Genomic DNA, 22,199 nt, shown 5'->3' with positions numbered 1-22,199 from the left:
AACCGCCTGCTACCGCACGAATCCCAACGACCGATAAGGTCCAACAGAGTTGGCCTTCTCCGGGTCCCGTCGACTAAACAATGTCGTTTGGCGGGCCCCGGGGAAGAGCCTTCTCTGTGGCGGCCCCGGCCCTCTGGAATCAACTCCCCCCCCGGAGATTAGAACTCCCCCACCCTCGTCTTTCATAAATTACTCAAGACCCACCTATATCGCCAGGTATGGGGGAACTGAGACACTTTACCCAGGCTTTTATATTTTATGTTTGGTATGTATGTGTTGTTTGGTTTTAAATGATAGGGTTTTATATGTCTTTTTTTCTTTTAATATTAGATTTATTCCACTGTAACATTGTTTTTATTATTGTTGTGAGCCGCTCCAAGTCTTCGGAGAGGGGCGGCATACAAATCTAATAAATAATAATAATAATTATTATCATCATCATCATCATCATCATCATCATCATCATCATAATACACCGGCTCAACTTGTGCATTTTCAGCAGAATGTTAAAAAGTGCCTGTTGGCATAGGTGCCAAGATAGAGGGGTGTTGATACATATGTTTTGAGAATGTCTAGTAGTGCAAAAATTCTAGAAAGAGGTGCAAGAGGAAACTAATAGGATGTTAAATATAAGCTGGACAATTACAAAGGAAATGGCAGTACAGTGGTACCTCTACTTAAGAACTTAATTCGTTCCGTGACCAGGTTCTTAAGTAGAAAGGTTTGTAAGTAGAAGCAATTTTTCCCATAGGAAGCAATGTAAAAGCAAATAATGCTTGCAAATCCATTAGGAAACAAATAAAACGCCTTAGTTCAATTGTAAAATCTTTTAATAACTATATAATAACAATACACAATGAGGGTTTTAGTGGGTATATATATATACACACATAATAAAATGCATGATGAAGGTTATAGAGGAGATACTCATAGTAAAATATATCTAAGAAAGAATAGAAAAGAAGATATAGTAATAGAACATATCAATGAAAGAATAGAAGAAGAGATATAGGAATAGAAGAAAGGTATAGCCTGAAACTTATGCCCCAAACTCCCTTTCTTATGAAGTTTTCCCATTTTTTTCCTCCCTAAGAGTCAGCCTGGATATGATGTCTGTTCAAGCAAATACTGGTCCGCCATGGGAAGAGAAAAACACCACAGCAATCTGGAGGGGTCGTGACAGTCGAAAAGAGAGGCTTGAACTTGTGAAAATGAGCCGAAAGTTCCCAGAAATCATCGATGCAGCTTTTACAAATTTCTTCTTTTTCAAGCATGATGAAAGCCTCTACGGCCCAATTGTGAAACATATTTCTTTTTTTGATTTCTTCAAGGTGCATTTATCTATCATCAATCAATCTATTTTATCTACCATCTTTCCATCCATCCGTCCGTCCGTCCATCCATCCATATTTATTATTTATTTATTTAATTATTATTTAGATTTGTATGCTGCCCCTCTCCGCAGACTCGGGGCGGCTCACAACAAAACAAAAACAATTCATGACAAATCTAAATTATTATTTAAAATATTTTTTAAAAACCCATTTACTAAGCAAACATACATACAAACAAACATACCATGCGTAAATTGTATATGCCCAGGGGAGATGTCTCCGTTCCCCCATGCCTGATGACAAAGATGGGTTTTAAGGAGCTTACGAAAGGCAAGGAGAGTAGGGGCAGTTCTAATCTCTGGGGGGAGCTGGTTCCAGAGAGTCGGGGCTGCCACAGAGAAGGCTCTTCCCCTGGGGCCCGCCAACTGACATTGTTTGGTTGACAGGACCCAGAGAAGGCCCACTCTGTTTAATTTTGGCAGAATGTATTGCAAAAATATATTGGAATAAAATGAAATATTGCAAGCCTCCTAGTTCTCATATTCTCAGGACTGAGAAGGCTTCTGGAATGGATAGGATTTTTTTTAATGCCCCTATTACTTTCCCCCCACAACCTCATCTTGTGAAATAAGTGGAATCAGCAGTATCCATGGTTGCTGAAATTCCTTTTAGTAATTTAGTTAGGGCGTGACTGGAATTTTATTCCTCTGCAATCCAGCTGTTCTGCAAAGCGATTAAAAAGAGACAATATAACATTTCAGCAACACCCGTAGTCTTTTGGTTGCCCTGGTTTGGGAGCCTCTGCTGTTGTATCCTTAGGAGCACCATTATCTTAAGGAAGATAACAATAAAAGTCATTAGCTACATTTGCAACTTGTTTAAACTGCATCTAAACAAACTGTGCTGTTTAATAGCTAATTTAAATTAATAAATGCCACAATGGGCAATACCTCCGGGACCGCCTTCTGCCGCACGAATCCCAGCGACCAGTTAGGTCCCACAGAGTTGGCCTTCTCCGGGTCCCGTCGACTTAACAATGCCGTTTGGCGGGACCCAGGGGAAGAGCCTCTCTGTGGCGGCCCCGGCCCTCTGGAACCAACTCCCCCCAGATATCAGAGTTGCCCCCACCCTCCTTGCCTTTCGTAAGCTCCTTAAAACTCACCTCTGTCGTCAGGCGTGGGGGAATTGAGATATTCCCTTCCCCCTTGGCTTATAAAAAATGTATGCATAGTATGTCTGTATGTATGATTGGTCTCTTAAATTGGGGTTTCTTTTTAAAATTAACTTAAATATCAGATTTGTTTATATTGTTTTATTACTGTTGTTAGTCACCCCGAGTCTGCGGAGAGGGGCGGCATACAAATTTGTTTAATAAATAATAAAAACAAATAAATAACAATTGAAGTACATTGCCCACATCAGAGAAATAGTGTCATAACCAACTCAGAAAATGTGACAGTTGAATCTCTAAATGTTTGAGGCTTTTCCCTTTCCAAGTAATACCCTGAAGAAATTTCTGTCAAATGTTGGCATTTGGATGGTGATAGATTGGGATTACAAATCACATGGGGCCAGTCACACTCTGAGCCCAACACACCTCACAAAGTTGTTGTGGGGAAAACAGGAGGCAGTATCAGGTATGTTAGCTGGGATTCTGCTGCACGGATCCCAGTGACCAGTTAGGTCCCACAGAGTGGGCCTTCTCCGGGTCCCGTCAACTAAACAATGTCGTTTGGCGGGGCCCAGGGGAAGAGCCTTCTCTGTGGTGGCCCCGGCCCTCTGGAACCAACTCCCCCCGGAGATTAGAATTGCCCCCACCCTCCTCGCCTTCCGTAAGCTCCTTAAAACCCACCTCTGCCGTCAGGCATGGGGGAACTGAGATACTCTTTCCCCCTAGGCCTTTACAATTTTATGCATGGTATGTTTGCTTGTATGTATGATTAGTTTTACAATAAGGGTTTTTTTAGTTGTTTTAGTATTGGATTTACATCCTGTTTTTTATTGTTGTTGTTAGCCGCCCCGAGTCTACGGAGAGGGGCGGCATACAAATCCAATAAATAAATAATAAATAAAAGTAAGCATAATGCCTCTTGAGGTGAGGCCCACTCCATCTTCTTGGCCTTCTGAAAAGGGCCTGAAAACCCAAAGGGCCATCCCACTCTGGGTCCTTGACTTATAACAGTTTGTTTAGGGACCATTCGAAATAACGGCACTGAAAAAGTTGCTTATGACTGTTTTTCAGACTTATGACCATTGCAACATCCCCATAGACATACGATCAAATTTCAGATGCTTGGCAGCTGGCTGACATTTATGACAGCTGACGTGTCCTGCGGTCGTATGACTCCCTTTTGCGACCTTCTGACAAGCAAAGTCAATAGGGATGCTAGGTTCACTCAACAACCCTATTGGTAGCTTAACAACTGTAGTAGTTCCTTTAACAACTATGGCAAGAAAGGTCGTAACATGAGGCAAAATTCACCTAATTGTTTCACTTAGCAACAAATTTTGGGCTCAATTCCGATCGTACCTCGATGACTCTTTCTGTTGGTTCCTTTTCTTTTCTACTTATTTGTTCATTTTTAATGCTCAATGTGTTTTAACATTCTAATGGTTTTACACTGCTATTTTATTAATGATTTAAGCTGCCCAGAGTTGCTCACAAGTGAAATGGGCATGTGTGTATGTATGTCCTATTCTTTTTAATATGTTTGTGAGTGACATAGGGGGAGGTCTGGTAGGGAAGGTTTGCCTATTTGCCGATGACTCTAAAGTGTGCAATAGGGTTGATATTCCTGGAGGCGTCTGTAATATGGTAAATGATTTAGCTTTACTAGATAAATGGTCAAAGCAATGGAAACTGCAGTTTAATGTTTCCAAATGTAAAATAATGCACTTGGGGAAAAGGAATCCTCAATCTGAGTATTGCATTGGCAGTTCTGTGTTAGCAAAAACTTCAGAAGAGAAGGATTTAGGGGTAGTGATTTCTGACAGTCTCAAAATGGGTGAGCAGTGTGGTCGGGCGGTAGGAAAGGCAAGTAGGATGCTTGGCTGCATAGCTAGAGGTATAACAAGCAGGAAGAGGGAGATTGTGATCCCCTTATATAGAGCGCTGGTGAGACCACATTTGGAATACTGTGTTCAGTTCTGGAGACCTCACCTACAAAAAGATATTGACAAAATTGAATGGGTCCAAAGACGGGCTACAAGAATGGTGGAAGGTCTTAAGCATAAAACGTATCAGGAAAGACTTAATGAACTCAATCTGTATAGTCTGGAAGACAGAAGGAAAATGGGGGACATGATCGAAACATTTAAATATGTTAAAGGGTTAAATAGGGTCCAGGAGGGAAGTGTTTTTAACAGGAAAGTGAACACAAGAACAAGGGGACACAATCTGAAGTTAGTTGGGGGAAAGATCAAAGGCAACATGAGAAAATATTATTTTACTGAAAGAGTAGTAGATCCTTGGAACAAACTTCCAGCAGACGTGGTTGGTAAATCCACAGTAACTGAATTTAAACATGCCTGGGATAAACATATATCCATTGTAAGATAAAATACAGGAAATAGTATAAGGGCAGACTAGATGGACCATGAGGTCTTTTTCTGCCGTCAGTCTTCTATGTTTCTATGTGTGTGTGCACGCAAACATACACACATAGCACACATACATAAATTTCAATTATCCCATCTACACATAATGTTTTGTGAGGTCTGTAAATGGGAGAGATAGAAATGCTATACTATATTACTGGGGCTTTGGATATTTGTTTGTTTGTTTGTTTGTTTGTTTGTTTGCTTGCTTGCTTGCTTGCTTGCTTGCTTGCTTGCTTATTTATTGGATTTGTATGCCGCCCCTCTCCGGAGACTCGGAGCGGCTGACAGCAACAATAAAACAGTGTACAATAGTAATCTAATACTAAAAACGATTAAAAACCCATTAATATAAAAACCAGACATACATACAGACATACCATGCATAGAATTGTAAAGGCCTAGAGGGAAAGAGGATCTCAATTTCCCCATGCCTGACGGCAGAGGTGGGTTTTAAGTAGCTTACGAAAGGCAAGGAGGGTGGGGGCAATTCTAATCTCTGGGGGGAGTTGGTTCCAGAGGGTCGGGGCCACCACAGAGAAGGCTCTTCCCCTGGGTCCCGCCAAGCGACATTGTTTAGTTGATGGGAGCCAGAGAAGATCCACTCTGTGGGACCTAACTGGACACTGGGATTCATGCAGCAGAAGGCGGTCCCTGAGATAATCTGGTCCGGTGCCATGAAGGGCTTTATAGGTCATAACCAACACTTTGAATTGTGATCGGAAACTGATCGGAAACTTGATTTATTTGGTTTTATAGTTGATTGCTATTAATAAAGGTAGCATTTTTAAAATCAAGAGATACATTATCTTTGCTCAATAACTTACAGCCCTTACATATGTCATATTCATTCCCATCATCTCTACTTATTCTCTGTGGCAAGAACGGATGAGTAATGGGGTATAATTTAGAGTCCCACAGGTTCTCTACCCCGACTTGTAATTTAAGTCAGGGTATTGTGAAACTTAAATCTTATGGATGCATTTTTTTGTCCCTGTGCTAAAGAGAACTTAATTGGTTAAAAGCTCCTTATTTACCACACTTCCAATAGGAATTTAAAGTTTGATAATCAAATAATGAGTGGAGTGATTCTATCTGTGGAATATCCTCTACCCAAATATTCCACAAACCTTTGTCAAGAGTTTAATTCTTGGGTGGATGTGGTAAGAACCTCCAGTATAATGATATCTTTATTAATGGTATATGGTTTGTATTTTGCAGTCTAAATATCAAATTAATATTGATGGCACAGTGGCTGCATATCGGCTACCATACTTGCTGGCAGGAAACAGCTTAGTATTGAAGCAGGATTCCATCTACTACGAACATTTTTATAACGAATTACAACCTTGGAAGCACTTTGTTCCATTTAAGAGTGACCTGAGCGATCTTATTGAAAAACTGCAGTGGGCGAAAGATCATGACGAAGAGGTAAAAATGCATTTATTTATTTGTTTGTTTTTGATTTGATTTGATTTGATTTGATTTGAATGCCGTCCCTCTCCGGAGACTCGGGGCAGCTAACAGCAATAATAAGACAGCGTACAATAATAATCCAATACTAAAAACGATTAAAAACCCATTAATATAAAAACCAAACATACATATAGACATACCATGCATAAAATTGTAAAGGCCTAGGTAATAAAAAAACATAATATAAATCCAATATTAAAACAACTAAAAAACCCTTATTGTAAAACCAAACATCCCTACAAACAAACATAACATGCATAAATTGTAAAGGCCTAGGGGGAAAGAATATCTCAGTTCCCCCATGCCTGGCAGCAGAGGTGGGTTTTAAGTAGCTTACGAAAGGCAAGGTACAACGTACAAGGTGGGGGCAATTCTAATTTCTGGGGGGAGTTGGTTCCAGAGGGCCGGGCCCGCCACAGAGAAGGCTCTTCCCCTGGGTCCCGCCAAGCGGCATTGTTTAGTTGACGGGACCCAGAAAAGACCCACTCTGTGGGACCTAACTGGTCGCTGGGATTTGTGCAGCAGAAGGCGGTCCCTGAGATAATCTGGTCCGGTGCCATGAAGGGCTTTATAGCTTTTTAATTAATAAAAATCCGTTGATTGCCATAATACAAATCTATATAGTTTGGTATTATGAAAGATGATTATTGTGTAACTCGCAAAGAGGGCAGTTGGTTATATTTAGTTTATCCTGTAGAAGTTGCCAATGATAGCTGTGATGTGAACATTTCAGAAACTGTTATTAATCTTGACTGGCAGTGGCGTCCAAGGTTTGAGGCAGAAATTGTTCCCTCCTCAGCTTTCTGAATGCAAAGCACAGGCTGTGATTCAGAGGAATCTGACTATTCAGAATTACTTTAGATCAGGAGTGTCAAACTCAAGGCCCAGGGCTTGATCCGGCCTGTGGAATGCTTAGATCTGGCCAACGGGCTGTCCTGGAAAAACCGGCCCATGGTGCCTCTGCCAGCGAAAATGGTGCTTGGGAGGCAACCTTCCCAAGCTTCGTTTTCACTGGCAGAGGACTACAGGAGGCCGCCGCAGCCGAAAACGGAGCTTCCATGGCCCTCCAGAACTCCATTTTTACTGGAAGAGTGTTGCAGGAAGCCATCACAGCTGAAAATGGAGTTCGGGAGCCTGCTGGCACACTCTCAGGCCACCACGAGTGCCCCAACGTGAGTGATGTCAAGCTGACCATGCCCACTCCACCTCCTCGAGGTCAAACACAACCCTGATGTGGCCCTCAATGAGATTGAGTTTGGTACCCCGATTTAGACCGTAGAAACATAGAAGATTGACGGCAGAAAAAGACCTCATGGTCCATCTAGTCTGCCCTTATACTATTTCCTGTATTTTATCTTAGGATGGATATATGTTTATCCCAGGCATGTTTAAATTCAGTTACTGTGGATTTACCAACCAAGCATCTACTACTCTTTCAATAAAATAATATTTTCTCATGTTGCTTCTGATCTTTCCCCCAACTAACCTCAGATTGCGTCCCCTTGTTCTTGTGTTCACTTTCCTATTAAAAACACTTCCCTCCTGAACCTTATTTAACCCTTTAACATATCTAAATGTTTCGAACATGTCCCCCCTTTCCCTTCTACCCTCCAGACTATACAGATAGAGTTCATTAAGTCTTTCCTGATACGTTTTATGCTTAAGACCTTCTACCATTCTTGTAGCCCGTCTTTGGACCCGTTCAATTTTATCAATATCTTTTGGTAGGTGAGGTCTCCAGAACTGAACACAGTATTCCAAATGTGGTCTCACCAGCGCTCTATATAAGGGGATCACAATCTCCCTCTTCCTGCTTGTTATACCTCTAGCTATGCAGCCAAGCATTGTACTTGCTTTTCCTACTGCCTGACTGCACTTTGTGGCTTGTATCTTTACAATTTACATTGACTGGTTTCTAATATGATTTGATTGCTTATTTGTACCCTGACTATCATTATGAAGTTCCTTGGTCAGCATCCAAGTTGAAACAAGCAAATAAACAGAACTATTATGTACCGGCCATTAATTCATTAGCATGGCAAGAACTATCCAAATTATCATTTTAAGACTGGAAAGTGCTTCGAATTTGGTATTCTGTAATGTGAGCGGAGTTTTCTTCCTCATCCCATCCTGTGTGTTTATTATTTATTTATTTATTTATTTATTTATTTATTTATTTATTTATTTATTAGATTTGTATGACGCCCCTCTCCGTAGACTCGGGGCTGCTCACAACACAATAAAACAGTTCATGACAAATCTAATAATTTACAATTTAAAATATTTTTTAAAAAACCATTATTAAGCAGACATACATACAAACATACCATATATAAATTGTATAGCCCCAGGGGAGATATCTCAGTTCCCCTATGCCTGACGACAAAGGTGGGTTTTGAGGAGTTTACGAAAGGCAAGGAGGGTAGGGGCAGTTCTAATCTCTGGGGGGAGCTGGTTCCAGAGAGTCGGGGCCGCCACAGAGAAGGCTTTTCCCCTGGGTCCCGCCAACCGACGTTGTTTAGTTGACGGGACCCGGAGAAGGCCCACTCTCGAGGACCTAATCGGTCGCTGGGATTCGTGCGGCAGAAGGCGGTCCCGGAGATATTCTGGTCCGATGCCATGAAGGGCTTTATAGGTCATAACCAACACTTTGAATTGTGACCGGAAATTGATCGGCAACCAATGCAGACTGCGGAGTGTTGGTGTGACATGGGCATACCTGGGGAAGCTGCATTCTGCATGATCTGAAGTTTCCGAACACTTTATTTATTCCGGAACATCAGGCCTAAAGGAACTTTTTTTCCCCCATCTTGAAATGATATCACTGTTTTATATTTATTTCAGCAGATGACGGCATCTGTCTGATTTAGTATGGGCTTTGGAAATAAGCAGATCAGATTTGGTTAGTATTTTGATGGAAGATAGCCAGAAATACCAGGTCTGTAGGCTAGCCCAGGAGTCAAAACATTGCTAAAAAGAAGGCAGTCCCCAACCATATGAATGCATCCATCAAGTCCGATGAGTTAAGCTTGATTCGTGGAAGATTGTCTCATCATGTAAAACTGAGTCTAGTTTTTGATTCGTAATTCTCATTTGGGATCATTATTGTGGCCTTCTTCTACGCTGTGAGCTTGCTGGCATTTTCTTGTTCGTGTTTATAGCCATGTTAGATGGTTTGGTTATTTATTTAGTTATTTAGTTAGTTCAATTTTTATAGCCTCCCATCTCAGTGAATGACATTGGGCGGCACCGATCATAATTAATAATAATTTATTAGAATTGTATGCCGCCCCTCCGCAGACTTGGGGCAGCTCACAACAATAATAAAACAGTGTACAATGAACAAATCTAATATTTAAAAAAAAAATCTAAACCCCCATTATTTTAAAAACATACAACACAAGCATACTATACATAAAACTGTATAAGCCTAGGGGAGATGTCTCATTTCCCCCATGCCTGGCGATAAAGGTGGGTCTTAAGCAATTTACGAAAGACAAGGAGGGTGGGGGCAGTTCTGATCTCTGAGGGGAGTTGATTTCAGAGGGCCGGGGCTGCCACAGAGAAGGCTTTTCCTCTGGGTCCCGCCAGACGACATTGTTTAGTCGACGGGACCTGGAGAAGGCCAACTCTGTGGGACCTTATCGGCCGCTGGGATTCGTGCGGCAGAAGATGGTCTCAGAGGTATTCTGGTCCGATGCCATAAAGGGCTTTATAGGTCATTACCAACACTTTAAATTGTGACCGGAAACTGATCGGCAGCCAGTGCAGGCCACAGAGTGTTGGAGACACATGGGCAAACCTAGGTAACCTCACAATAGTTCTCGCGGCCGCATTCTGCACGATCTGAAGTTTCCAAACACTTTTCAGAGGTAACCCCATGTAGAGAGCGTTGAAGTAGTTGAACCTGGAGGTGATGATCACATGACTTTGGGACACAGCAACGGTCATAAGTATGAAGCCGTTGCCAAGCATCTGAATTTTGATCAAATGATCATTGGGATGCTGCAAAGGTTGTAACTGAAAAACATTTCTCAGTCTCCTTTTTCAGGGCCGTTGTAACTTTGGATAGTCACTAAATGAACTGTTGTAAGTCAAGGATTTCCGATAAATGGCATGGTCGTGAACTATCACCAAGAACCCCACAGATCAACTTTGAGCTATATGTATTTTCCACTATTGCTATCATTAAATCTCATTTTTAAACTTTATTGGATTTATATTCTATGTATTGCATTGTTGTTGTTGTGAGCCGCCCCGAGTCTTCGGGGAGGGGCGGCATACAAATCTAATAAATCTTAAATCTTACTGCTAACTAAGGAATGCTAGTTTTTTGAGATTTCTTTTTCAAGAACTCTTCCAGTTTGATTTATTTTAAACTATGATAATTGGAAACTTGATTAATATGTAGATAGGGAATGGTTGGAAAAGGAAATTTAGGAAAACTAAAGTTTAAATATGAAAATACATTAATTCAGTATTTATTCCATCTGTCTCCCCACCTCAATTTTCCTCTTGGTAGGCAAAGAACATTGCAAAAACTGGACAAGAATTTGCAAGAAACACCCTCATGGGAGATCATATATTCTGTTATTATTTCAAACTATTTCAGGTCAGTTTTATCTTTCTTTTGTTGAATTTAACATTGAAATATCCTGAGATAGGGGATTAACAATGGGCCCTAGCATTAAAAATCAGTACTTCATTTTGCTAACAGTTATGGCACTATTTGTCTTGAGTTGTTTCATTTCTCTATGATAAAGTGAAACTACCAAATGCATAAGCTTATTGAAGCCTCTTCTATATCCCCAGTAATTTGTGAAAGCAGGGAATGAAAAATAACACATGAAAAAATATAAAAACCCATGTGTGTAAAAATGAATGGAAAAGCTTTACAGCTTTAATGTTAATTTCAATAATTCTCATTTGAGGGGGGAGAATCTTTGCTGAAATATATTGCATCACTTCCATTATTTACTATCATTACATTACAATAAACACACATTACAATAAACGTACATTATTTACTTTCAAGTAAGCATATTAGGCTTCTGTTAAATTTTACGCCAGGGTTTCCTAATATTATGATCAGCACTCCTAGGTTTAAAAGCAAATTGATTCTTGGCTCTGTAGCATTTTGAAGAGTAAAAATTGCTCAAAAGAAAATATTTATTTCATCCTTTTGGAGCTGATTTTTTTTAGAAAACTTATAGTACTGAAAGAGTAGTAGATCCTTGGAGTAGTAGATCCTTGGAACAAACTTCCAGCAGACGTGGTTGGTAAATCCACAGTAACTGAATTTAAACATGCCTGGGATAAACATATATCCATTGTAAGATAAAATACAGGAAATCGTATAAGGGCAGACTAGATGGACCATGAGGTCTTTTTCTGCCGTCAGTCTTCTATGTTTCTAGTAGAAAATAATAACAGGTTTAACAGTTTTATTTATTTATTTTTTATTTGACCCCACTAATTAATTAAGTGTATCTCAATAGTTAGGTAGAACTCCAGAAAAAGTTATTGGACCTCAATAGCAAATGGATACTTTTTAAGAAAAGTGTTGAGTTCTTTTATCTGTGAATGATGGATTATCAACCTATACTAGTAATATTATCATTAGATGTAGAGTCACCTTTTGGTGAAAAATGTTCTCCATTCTTGACATTAATTGTCATAGCTTTCACTGAAAGATCTTGCATGATGGCAACAAGTCTTTGTGAGTGGAGAACTCCAAGAGGTCTCCATGTTTTTGATTACCTTCATTTATTAATTCCATCAATCCCCACATTCTGTCCTAAGAGCAAAGACAATACTGTGGTACCTCGACATACGAGTTTAATTCGTGCCAGAGCCGACCTCGTATGTTGATCAATTCGTATCTCGAACCAATTCATTTAGATTTGGCTTTTCGCCCAGAGATAACTGGAAAAAATGGAATTATTGCACCACCTAGTGGACGCTCGGCTTGTATCCCGAATTTAAGCTCATGTAGAACAGAAATTTTGCTTGCCTCTCTGCTCGTAACTTGGAATACTCGCATGTGGAGCAGCTCGTATCTAGAGGTACTACTGTACAGTGGTACCTCGACATATGAGTTTAATTCGTTCCAGACCTGAGCTCGTAAGTAGATCAACTCGTATCTCGAACGAATTTTCCCCATATGAATTAATGCAAATAATTCTAATTGGTTCCAGCCCTCAAAAAAGTCCCAAAGTTAACCTAAATTATGAAAAAAGACATGTTTTTAATTAATAAATATACATGCAACACGTATAAATAAACAATAAAGTAAATAATAAAAAGAGAAATACAATATACAATACAGTGATCCCCCGCTTGTTGCGAGGGTTCCGTTCCAGGACCCCCCGCAACGAGCGGGTTTTCGCGAAGTAGCGCTGCGGAAGTAAAAACACCATCTGCGCATGTGCAGATGGTGTTTTAAACTTCCGCAGCGCTAGCGAGGAGCCGAAGATTGGGGGGCGGCGCGGCTATTTTAAAACATCGCCGTCGACATGTGGGGCTCGCTAGCACCCCCCCGAACCCCCAACCCGGGTTTGGGGGGGTGCTAGCAAGCCTCCTATGTCGGCGGCGATGTTTTAAAAGAGCCGCGCCGCCCCCAATCTTCGGCTCCTCAGCGGCGAGCGAGCGAGCGAAGCCAAGCCGGCTCAGTCACGGAAGACAGTCGCTTGGCCCGGAATGCTGGGCCGAGAGGAGCCGGGCTTGATCCGCTGAGCCTGGCTGGCCCGGAAGATCGTAGCGTGCGTTGGCTGCAGCGGTGGCGACATTGCTGCCGGCTTGGCTTCGCTCGCCGCGCTGCCCCCCAATCTTCGGCTCCTCAGCGGCGAGCGAGCGAAGCCAAGCCGGCAGCAATGTCGCCACCGCTGCAGCCAACGCGCGCTACAATCTTCCGGGCCAGCCAGGCTCAGCGGATCAAGCCCGGCTCCTCTCGGCCCAGCATCCCGGGCCAAGCGACTGCCTTCCGTGACTGAGCCTGGCTGGCCCGGAAGATCGTAGCGCGCGTTGGCTGCAGCGGTGGCGACATTGCTGCCGGCTTGGCTTCGCTCGCCGCGCCCCCCCCCAATCTTCGGCTCCTCAGCGGCGAGCGAGCGAAGCCAAGCCGGCAGCAATGTCGCCACCGCTGCAGCCAACGCGCGCTACGATCTTCCGGGCCAGCCAGGCTCAGCGGATCAAGCCCGGCTCCTCTCGGCCCAGCATCCCGGGCCAAGCGACTGCCTTCCGTGACTGAGCCTGGCTGGCCCGGAAGATCGTAGCGCGCGTTGGCTGCAGCGGTGGCGACATTGCTGCCGGCTTGGCTTCGCTCGCCGCGCCCCCCCCAATCTTCGGCTCCTCAGCGGCGAGCGAGCGAAGCCAAGCCGGCAGCAATGTCGCCACCGCTGCAGCCAACGCGCGCTACGATCTTCCGGGCCAGCCAGGCTCAGTCACGGAAGGCAGCTGCTTTGCCCGGGATGCTGGGCCGAAAGGAGCCGGGCTTGAAGATCGCAGCGCGCGTTGGCTGCGGTGGCGAGGGCTTGCGATGGAGGGTGGAGGAAGCGGCCATGGGAGGGCGAGCTGCCTCAGGGAGGAGGATCGGGCGGGACCAGGTGGGGGCTGGAATTTCTCCGCCAGGGCGAAGGGCGGGCGAGCGGCGAAGGGCGGGCGAGCGGGTGCTGGGGAGGGCTTCTCGCCCTCCCGCCAGCAAGAGGGGGAGCGAATAGCGTGGGCAGGCGAAGGGCGGGCGAGCGGCAGCGAGGAGTTTGCGTGGGCGGTGGGGAAACTCCTCGCTGATGCCAGCAAGAGGGGAAGACACAGGGAAGCTGCCCAGCAGCTGATCTCCCAGTTGCCATCTACGCATGCGTGCCCATAGAAAAAAAAAAGGGCACGCATGCGTAGATGGTATTTTGACTTCCGGGTTGAAAAATCGCGAAGTACCCTGTTCGCAATGGTCGGGGACGCAATAAACGGGGGATGACTGTATACAAAATACAATAAGAAAATATATAAAACACGGTACAATAACCTTACCTTGGTGACAGACGAGTGCAGCTGTGTACTGTAGGCTACGTAAACAACACTTTCTTAAACTATCAAAAACATAAACAAAACAACAATTCCATAGTTAAATGGTATAACACTGTAAAAATATACACTTTGTTAACTTGTAAACTAACATGCGCGCTAACATGTGCCAATGCCCGAGATAAGCGGAAGTAAGGGGATTCTGGGTCAGAGAGGCGATGCGCCAACTAGCGGTAGCATCCTGAAGCTCGGCTCGTATCCCGAATTTGAGCTTGGGTGTCGAACAGAAATTTCGCTCGCGTCGTGGCTCGTAACTTGGAATACTCGCATGTGGAGCAGCTCGTATATAGAGGTACCACTGTATATCTAATTTTCTTCTTCCTCGTTTTTATCCTTACAACTATTTTATGTAGTAGATCAAGTTTCCCTCTCTGTGCATTACATTAATGGTTACTTTATTCATTAGGAATATGCCAAACTACAAGTGAGCGATCCCAAAGTGAGAGATGGCATGGAAAAAGTGCCACAGCCTGATGATGACCTCTTCCCCTGTAATTGCCACCGAACAAAGGTATAGCATGTACAAGTTAATATTTTAGAAGTTGGGTGTTGGGTATGCTGACCTGACGTTAATGAGAACACTGTTATGCCACTCTTAGCTTCGCAACACAAATGTCTCCGGGCCAAAATGGAATTTTTCATTGCTTTTCATGTACCAGGAGAGAAAGAAAGAAAGGTTCTAATACATCTAAACTGAATCTCAAGATATAAATAAGCTAAACCCTGCCATGTGAAATTAGAGAGTGGCACGAAGGCCTGGCCAGTTTCCTGCCATTCCCCCTGAGTTTCTCTCTCTGGCGCAGTGTATGGTAGGCAGCCTCGCGCCAGGTGTATGAGAGGCGTGTGCTCCTCCTCGCTGCCTCAGAGTCCCTCTTTTTTTTTTTTTTAAGCTTTAAAGTTTTGAATTTTTTTGATTCCCCTCACCTCACCCTCTTCCTTTGGCAGTGACTGTCCTCCTCCTCTTCTTCTTCCTCCTCCTCCCACCCAAATTCCGAGCTTTTATTTCTTTCCTTTTTTTTTTTTTTTGCAAATCTTTTTATTGTTTTATAGATACATATATCACAATTTGTTTATGCAGTTTACAGGTCTTATCCAACTTTTTTACCGGTTACAGTTGTTGTATGGATAATATTAACTTAATACTATGCAATGCAAAACAGGGTAAAAACATTCAAATGGTATTTTCATATTTTTTTTTTAAGGTTTGTACTGCTATTTTGTATAAGGTTATACAAATCTTTTCCTTTGAATCCACTCGTGCCAATTGTTCCACATGCTTTTAGTTTCGTTGATTCTGTTTCCCTTAAGTAGGTTTGTCAATTTATCCATTTCTGCACATGTATATATTTTTTCTATTATTAAATTTACATTGGGGGTCTGTTTGTTCTTCCATGTTTGCGCAATTGCAATTCTTGTAGCTGTATTTATGTGAGTCACTAAAAAAAGGGTTTGTTTCGAGTAAGATTTTTTCCAAATTCCGAGGAGCATCCCCTCCGGTGAGTACTCTATTTCCTCCTTCGTGATTTCCTTTAACCATTTGTAAATTGTTTCCCAAATTTTTTGGATTTTAGGGCAGGACTACCACATATGGAAGAAAGTTCCTTTTTCTTTATTGCATTTCCAACATACATTTTGTAGTGCTGGGTAAATTTTGGCAAGTCTTGCCGGTGGTAGATACCACCTGTAGAATAGTTTGTAATAGTTTTCTTTATAGGCTGATGATAGGGTAATTTTGGTTATTGTATTCCATGTTTTCTCCCATTCTGCTATATGGATTTTTCTTTGTAGGTTTTTCTCCCAGGCTAACATTGGATTTTTAATCATCTCTTTTTCTTTCTCGTGTTCTAGTAAAATCTGGTATAGTTTGGTTATCTGTTTTTCAGCGTTTCCTGTTAAGATCTTGTCTAGAGTTTGGGTGGAATTTGCTATACCTGGTATTTGTTTATCCTTATTATATCTTGATTTTATTTCTTTCCTAATGGGTTTGCACGCATTATTTGCTTTTACATTGATTCCTATGGGAAAAATTGCTTCTACTTACAAACTTTTCTACTTAAAAACCTGGTCACGGAACAAATTAAGTTCTTAAGTAGAGGCACCACTGCATTTAAAACACACACAAAGTTAAATAAATCTATATTGCAAGCTTTGATGCCCAAGTTTCTTCTTATTTGCAGGTCAAAGAAGAACTGTGATGAAACAGAGGAAAACTCGTGGATGGAAATATTTACCTAATCACCTTCTGAGGGTAATAAGTTACTGAGAGTGAAGTCATCTGGATGCCCTCTTTTGTGCAGTATTAATGCAACGTTGCTTTTTATAAGCTCTTTTTTACATAAATAAATAAATAAATATTCTTTCCATAAATTTATAGTCGTTTTTATTTTAACATAATTTCTAGTAATTATAATTTTATTTCAAAACAGTTAGGATATAGTGACTCATCTTTTAAATCTCTGTTGGTAAAATATTTCTAAGTATGGTGAAACTGAATGGATGTCAGAGGTCTCCAATCCCTGGTCCGTGAACTGCTACTGATCCATGCCCCATTGGAAACCCAGCCATGCAATCAGCAGGTGAGCACACACAGTTCCATGTTTAAAAAAAGGACCAATAAGAATCTGACAATTGAACTAGAAAAATGGGAAAAATTATGGATTAACAATTGGCAGATGACAAGACCGACCGCATTCAAGGAAAACCAATTAAAAATGTTCTACAGGTGGCACCTATCGCCAGAAAGACTTGCAAAAATGTTCCCAAAAACCTCTCCAATATGTTGGAAGTGTAAAAAAGAAAGAGGCACGTTCTACCACCAATGGTGGACATGCACACAGGCAAAAAAGTTTTGGAATAAAATAACAAATTGGTTAAAAGAAATAGCAAATGAAGAAATCGAAAAAAACCCCAGAATTATATTTATTGGGTATTTTTAATAAAAAAATAGAAAAAGAAGTAAGATACCTAGTTATACATATACTAACAGCTGCCAGAATAGTATATGCCCAACAGTGGAAAACAGATAAAATACCGGAAGAAAACATAATAATTAAAAAAAAATACTAGACTGTGCGGAGATGGACAGGTTATCCAAAAGATTAGAGGGAAAAGAAGAATCAGAAAACTATAAAACATGGGCAAAATTTTATGATTGGCTAAAAGAAATAAATAAATAAAAATTTATGCAAAGCAACGTCAAATAAAAGAATTCAAAAATTAATATTATGTAAAAGAAGTGTAATTCTCTGATCAAATATAAAAAAAAAAAAGGGGGGGAAACTTTCATTTCCCAAATGTTGTATATATATGTTTTTATGTATGTTTTTTCCTTTGTCTTGTATATCACATTTATAAAATAAATTTAAATTTTTTTTTTTAAAAGAGAAAAGAATCTGGCCTTTTAGAAAACTCATACCTATTAGGGCACAGGGCATTTTTAGAGTCCGTTTCATCCAAGTTACGTCAATGAAAAACATTCACAGCTAAATCCTACAGCAGTGATGGCGAACCTTTTTCCCCTTGGGTGCCGAAAGCACGTGCGCCTTATCGCGCCTGTGGGAGTTCCCGCACCCATAATTCAATGCCTGGAGAGGGTGAAAATTGCCTGCCCTGCCCTCCCGGAGGCCCTCTGAAGGCCGGAAACAGCCCATTTCACAACTTCTGGTGGGCCTGGTAGGCTTGTTTTTCACCCTCCCTAGACTCCAGAGGCCTCCCTGGAGCTTGGGGAGGGTGAAAACACCCTTCCCCAGCCCCGTTTATTTTAAATAATAATAATAATAATAATAATAATAATAATAATAATAATTATTATTATTATTATTATTATTATTATTATTATTATTATTATTATTATTATTAATAATAATAATTATTATTATTATAACAACAACAACAATAATAATAATAATAATAATAATAATAATAATTATTATTATTATTATTATTATTATTATTATTATTATGTCAGTACAACACAGCCAACGACAACAACAACAGCTTTTTAAGACTTTTTAAAGATCTAAGTTATATTGAAGACCTATAAAGACACTACACCTGGGCCGATTGATTAACCGACGATTAGCTAATAATTAATATTAAGAACTGATTTATACCATTTTTTAACATTTTATACTATTTTATCAATTATTAATCTTGTGAACTTTTTATTCTATTTATATGTATTATATTGTGCTATATTCTATCAGCATTTTTATCTATTATTAATTTAATCCTCTTTTAATATTGGGGGGGGTTTCTAATTAATGGATGACTGGAGTAGATTCAATGCTGTATATGGAATGAATGAGTATGAGTGTGATGGTTGGGGTGGGTGGGAATATGGTATGGATGGGATGAGTGACAGTAGTATGAGTGACAGAATTGGCCCACCTGACGCTCGGGAGGCAGGGGAGGAAGGGGCACTGATCTCTGGGGTGGCAGAGGGCCGGAATATCCCTGTGTTGCTGGGGAGAGGCAGATATGGCGGGGGTCACAGAGTTAGCCGTTCCAGGGGAACGAGAGACCGTTGCTTAATAACGGTCCCTTGTTCCAACTCTGTGAGCCCAATCTTGGGTACTGGTGATGAGTGTAACTCTGGCCCTGGACTCAGGTTGCTGCTCCTTAATGCCAGGTCGGTGGTAAATAAAGCTCTCCTCATCCGGGATTTGATCCTGGATGAGGAGGCCGACCTGGCATGTATCACTGAAACCTGGCTGGGCCCGGAGGGAGGTGTTCCTCTCTCCGAAATTTGCCCAGCTGGGTTTCAGATATGGCATCAACCTCGACCCCAGGGAAGGGGGGGAGGAGTGGCTATTATAGCCAGGGAGAGCCTTTGCCTACGTGGACTCATTGCTCCGGAAATTGCGGGTTGCGAGTCACTCTTGATGAGGTTGGACTTAGGGGTTCAGGTGGGCTTATTTCTCACGTACCTGCCTCCCAGCTGCGTGTCAAAAGCCCTGCCTGTGCTACTCGAGGAGGTAGCCGGGTTGGCGGTGGAGTTCCCCAGACTCATTGTCTTGGGGGACTTCAACCTGCCGTCACTCGGCGAAACCTCGGGGTTGGCACAGGAGTTCATGGCCACCATGACAGCCATGGACCTGACTCAAGTAGTACGGGGTCCAACTCATGAGGGGGGGCACGCACCTGACATGGTATTCCTTTCCGAGCAACTGAGCAATGGTCTGAGACTAAGGGGCTTAGAAACAGTGCCTTTGTCATGGTCAGACCATTTTCTACTACGGCTTGACTTCCTGGCTCCAATCCTTCCCCGCAGGGAGGCGGAACCAATGAAGATGTTCCGCCCCAGACGCCTAATGGATCCAGAGGGTTTCCAGACGGCGCTTGGGGTTATTCCAGAGGCACTCATCCACAGTTCGGCAGAGTCTCTTGCGGAGGCCTGGAATACGGCTGCTGCGGAGGCTCTCGACCGGATTGCGCCTTTGCGACCTCTCCGTGGCGCTAGACCCCGTAGAGCTCCATGGTTCAACGAGGAGCTCCGGGAGTTGAAACGCCAAAAGAGACGTCTAGAGAAGCGATGGAGGAAGAGTAGGTCTGAATCTGATCGAACACTTGTAAGAGCTTTTATTAAGACTTACAAAGTGGCGCTCAAGGCGGCAAGATGCGCGTACCATGCCGCCTTGATTGCATCAGCGGAATCCCGCCCGGCCGCTCTGTTTAGGGTGACCCGCTCCCTTCTTAACCAGGGGGGAGTTGGGGAGCCCTTGCAGAGTAGTGCCGAGGAGTTTAACACGTTTTTCGCTGATAAAGTCGCTCAGATCCGGGCCGACCTCGACTCCAATTGTAAAACAGAGTCGGCTGACAACGAGTCAGTCGAGGTGACTGGGGCACGTACTTGTCCACCTGTCTGGGAAGAGTTTGATCTGGTGACACCTGATGAAGTGGACAAGGCCATTGGAGCTGTGAGTTCCGCCACCTGTTTACTGGATCCGTGTCCCTCCTGGTTGGTCTCGGCCAGCAGGGAGGTGACACGGAGCTGGGCCCAGGAGATTACCAACGCTTCCTTGGGGAGGGGAGTTTTTCCATCACTCTATAAAGAAGCGCTTGTGCGCCCCCTCCTCAAGAAGCCTTCCCTGGACCCAGCAGTACTTAACAACTATCGTCCAGTCTCCAACCTTCCCTTCATGGGGAAGGTTGTCGAGAAGGTGGTGGCACTCCAGCTCCAGCGGTCCTTGGAAGAAGCCGATTATCTAGGTCCCCAGCAGTCGGGCTTCAGGCCCGGTTACAGCACGGAAACCGCTTTGGTCGCGTTGATGGATGATCTCTGGCGGGCCCGGGACAGGGGTTTATCCTCTGTCCTGGTGCTCCTCGATCTCTCAGCGGCTTTCGATACCATCGACCATGGTATCCTTCTGCACCGGTTGGAGGGGTTGGGGGTGGGAGGCACTGTGCTTCAGTGGTTCTCCTCCTGCCTCTCTGGCCGGTCGCAGTCGGTGTTAGTGGGGGGTCAGAGGTCGACTCCGAGGTCTCTCCCTTGTGGAGTACCCCAGGGGTCGGTCCTCTCCCCCTTGCTATTTAACATCTACATGAAACCGCTGGGTGAGATCATCCAAGGACATGGGGTGAGGTATCATCAATATGCCGATGATACCCAGCTTTACATCTCCACCCCATGCCCAGTCAACGAAGCGGCGGAAGTGATGTGCCGGTGCCTGGAGGCTGTTGGGGCCTGGATGGGTGTCAACAGACTCAAGCTCAACCCGGATAAGACGGAGTGGCTGTGGGTTTTGCCTCCCAAGGACAATCCCATCTGTCCGTCCATTACCCTGGGGGGGGAATCATTGACCCCCTCAGAGAGGGTCCGCAACTTGGGCGTCCTCCTCGATCCACAGCTGACATTAGAGAACCACCTTTCGGCTGTGGCGAGGGGGGCGTTTGCCCAGGTTCGCCTGGTGCACCAGTTGCGGCCCTATCTGGACCGGGACTCATTACTCACAGTCACTCATGCCCTCATCACCTCGAGGTTCGACTACTGTAATGCTCTCTACATGGGGCTACCTTTGAAAAGTGTTCGGAAACTTCAGATCGTGCAGAATGCAGCTGCGAGAGCAGTCATGGGCTTACCCAGGTATGCCCATGTTTCACCATCACTCCGCAGTCTGCATTGGCTGCCGATCAGTTTCCGGTCACAATTCAAAGTGTTGGTTATGACCTTTAAAGCCCTTCATGGCATTGGACCAGAATATCTCCGAGACCGCCTTCTGCCGCACGAATCCCAGCGACCGATTCGGTCCCACAGAGTGGGCCTCCTCCGGGTCCCGTCAACTAAACAATGCCGGTTGGCGGGCCCCAGGGGGAGAGCCTTCTCTGTGGCGGCACCGGCCCTCTGGAACCAACTCCCCCCGGAGATCAGAACTGCCCCTACTCTTCCTGCCTTCCGTAAACTCCTCAAAACCCACCTTTGCCGTCAGGCATGGGGAAACTAAATATCTCCCCCTGGGCACGTTGAAGTTATATATGGTATGCTTGTATGTGTGTATGTTAGTATTGGGGATTCTCTTAAACTTGTAATATTTTTAATTAATTGGATTGTATTGGATTGTTTTTCACTTGTTGTGAGCCGCCCCGAGTCTTCAGAGAGGGGCGGCATACAAATCCAAATAATAAATAAATAAAATAAAAATAATAAAACGAGATCACTATGCTGGATTTCGTATTTCATCACCAGTCGGGCACTTCCCAAGCACCTAGGACTGC

The 22,199-nt window shown here is 43.3% G+C and overlaps 1 protein-coding gene across 1 annotated transcript in view; it reads left to right on the top strand.

Annotated features, from left to right (window-relative positions):
- Positions 1–16,853, top strand: part of POGLUT2 (protein O-glucosyltransferase 2) — a 30,876-nt gene extending 14,023 nt beyond the window's left edge. The window contains exons 7-11 of the mRNA XM_070751246.1: positions 1,094–1,331; positions 6,153–6,362; positions 10,930–11,019; positions 14,893–14,997; positions 16,664–16,853. Coding sequence (XP_070607347.1) covers positions 1,094–1,331; positions 6,153–6,362; positions 10,930–11,019; positions 14,893–14,997; positions 16,664–16,681 — 661 coding nt within the window. The 3' untranslated portion in view covers positions 16,682–16,853. The remainder of the gene's footprint in view (positions 1–1,093; positions 1,332–6,152; positions 6,363–10,929; positions 11,020–14,892; positions 14,998–16,663) is intronic.
- The last annotated feature ends 5,346 nt before the right edge of the window (positions 16,854–22,199 follow it).

Source organism: Erythrolamprus reginae, chromosome 4, assembly GCF_031021105.1.
Source record: "Erythrolamprus reginae isolate rEryReg1 chromosome 4, rEryReg1.hap1, whole genome shotgun sequence".
Classification (NCBI taxonomy): Eukaryota; Metazoa; Chordata; class Lepidosauria; order Squamata; family Dipsadidae; genus Erythrolamprus; species Erythrolamprus reginae.
The sequence above is the reverse complement of the archived record's forward strand: the minus strand, read 5'-3'. Positions and strand labels throughout refer to the sequence as shown.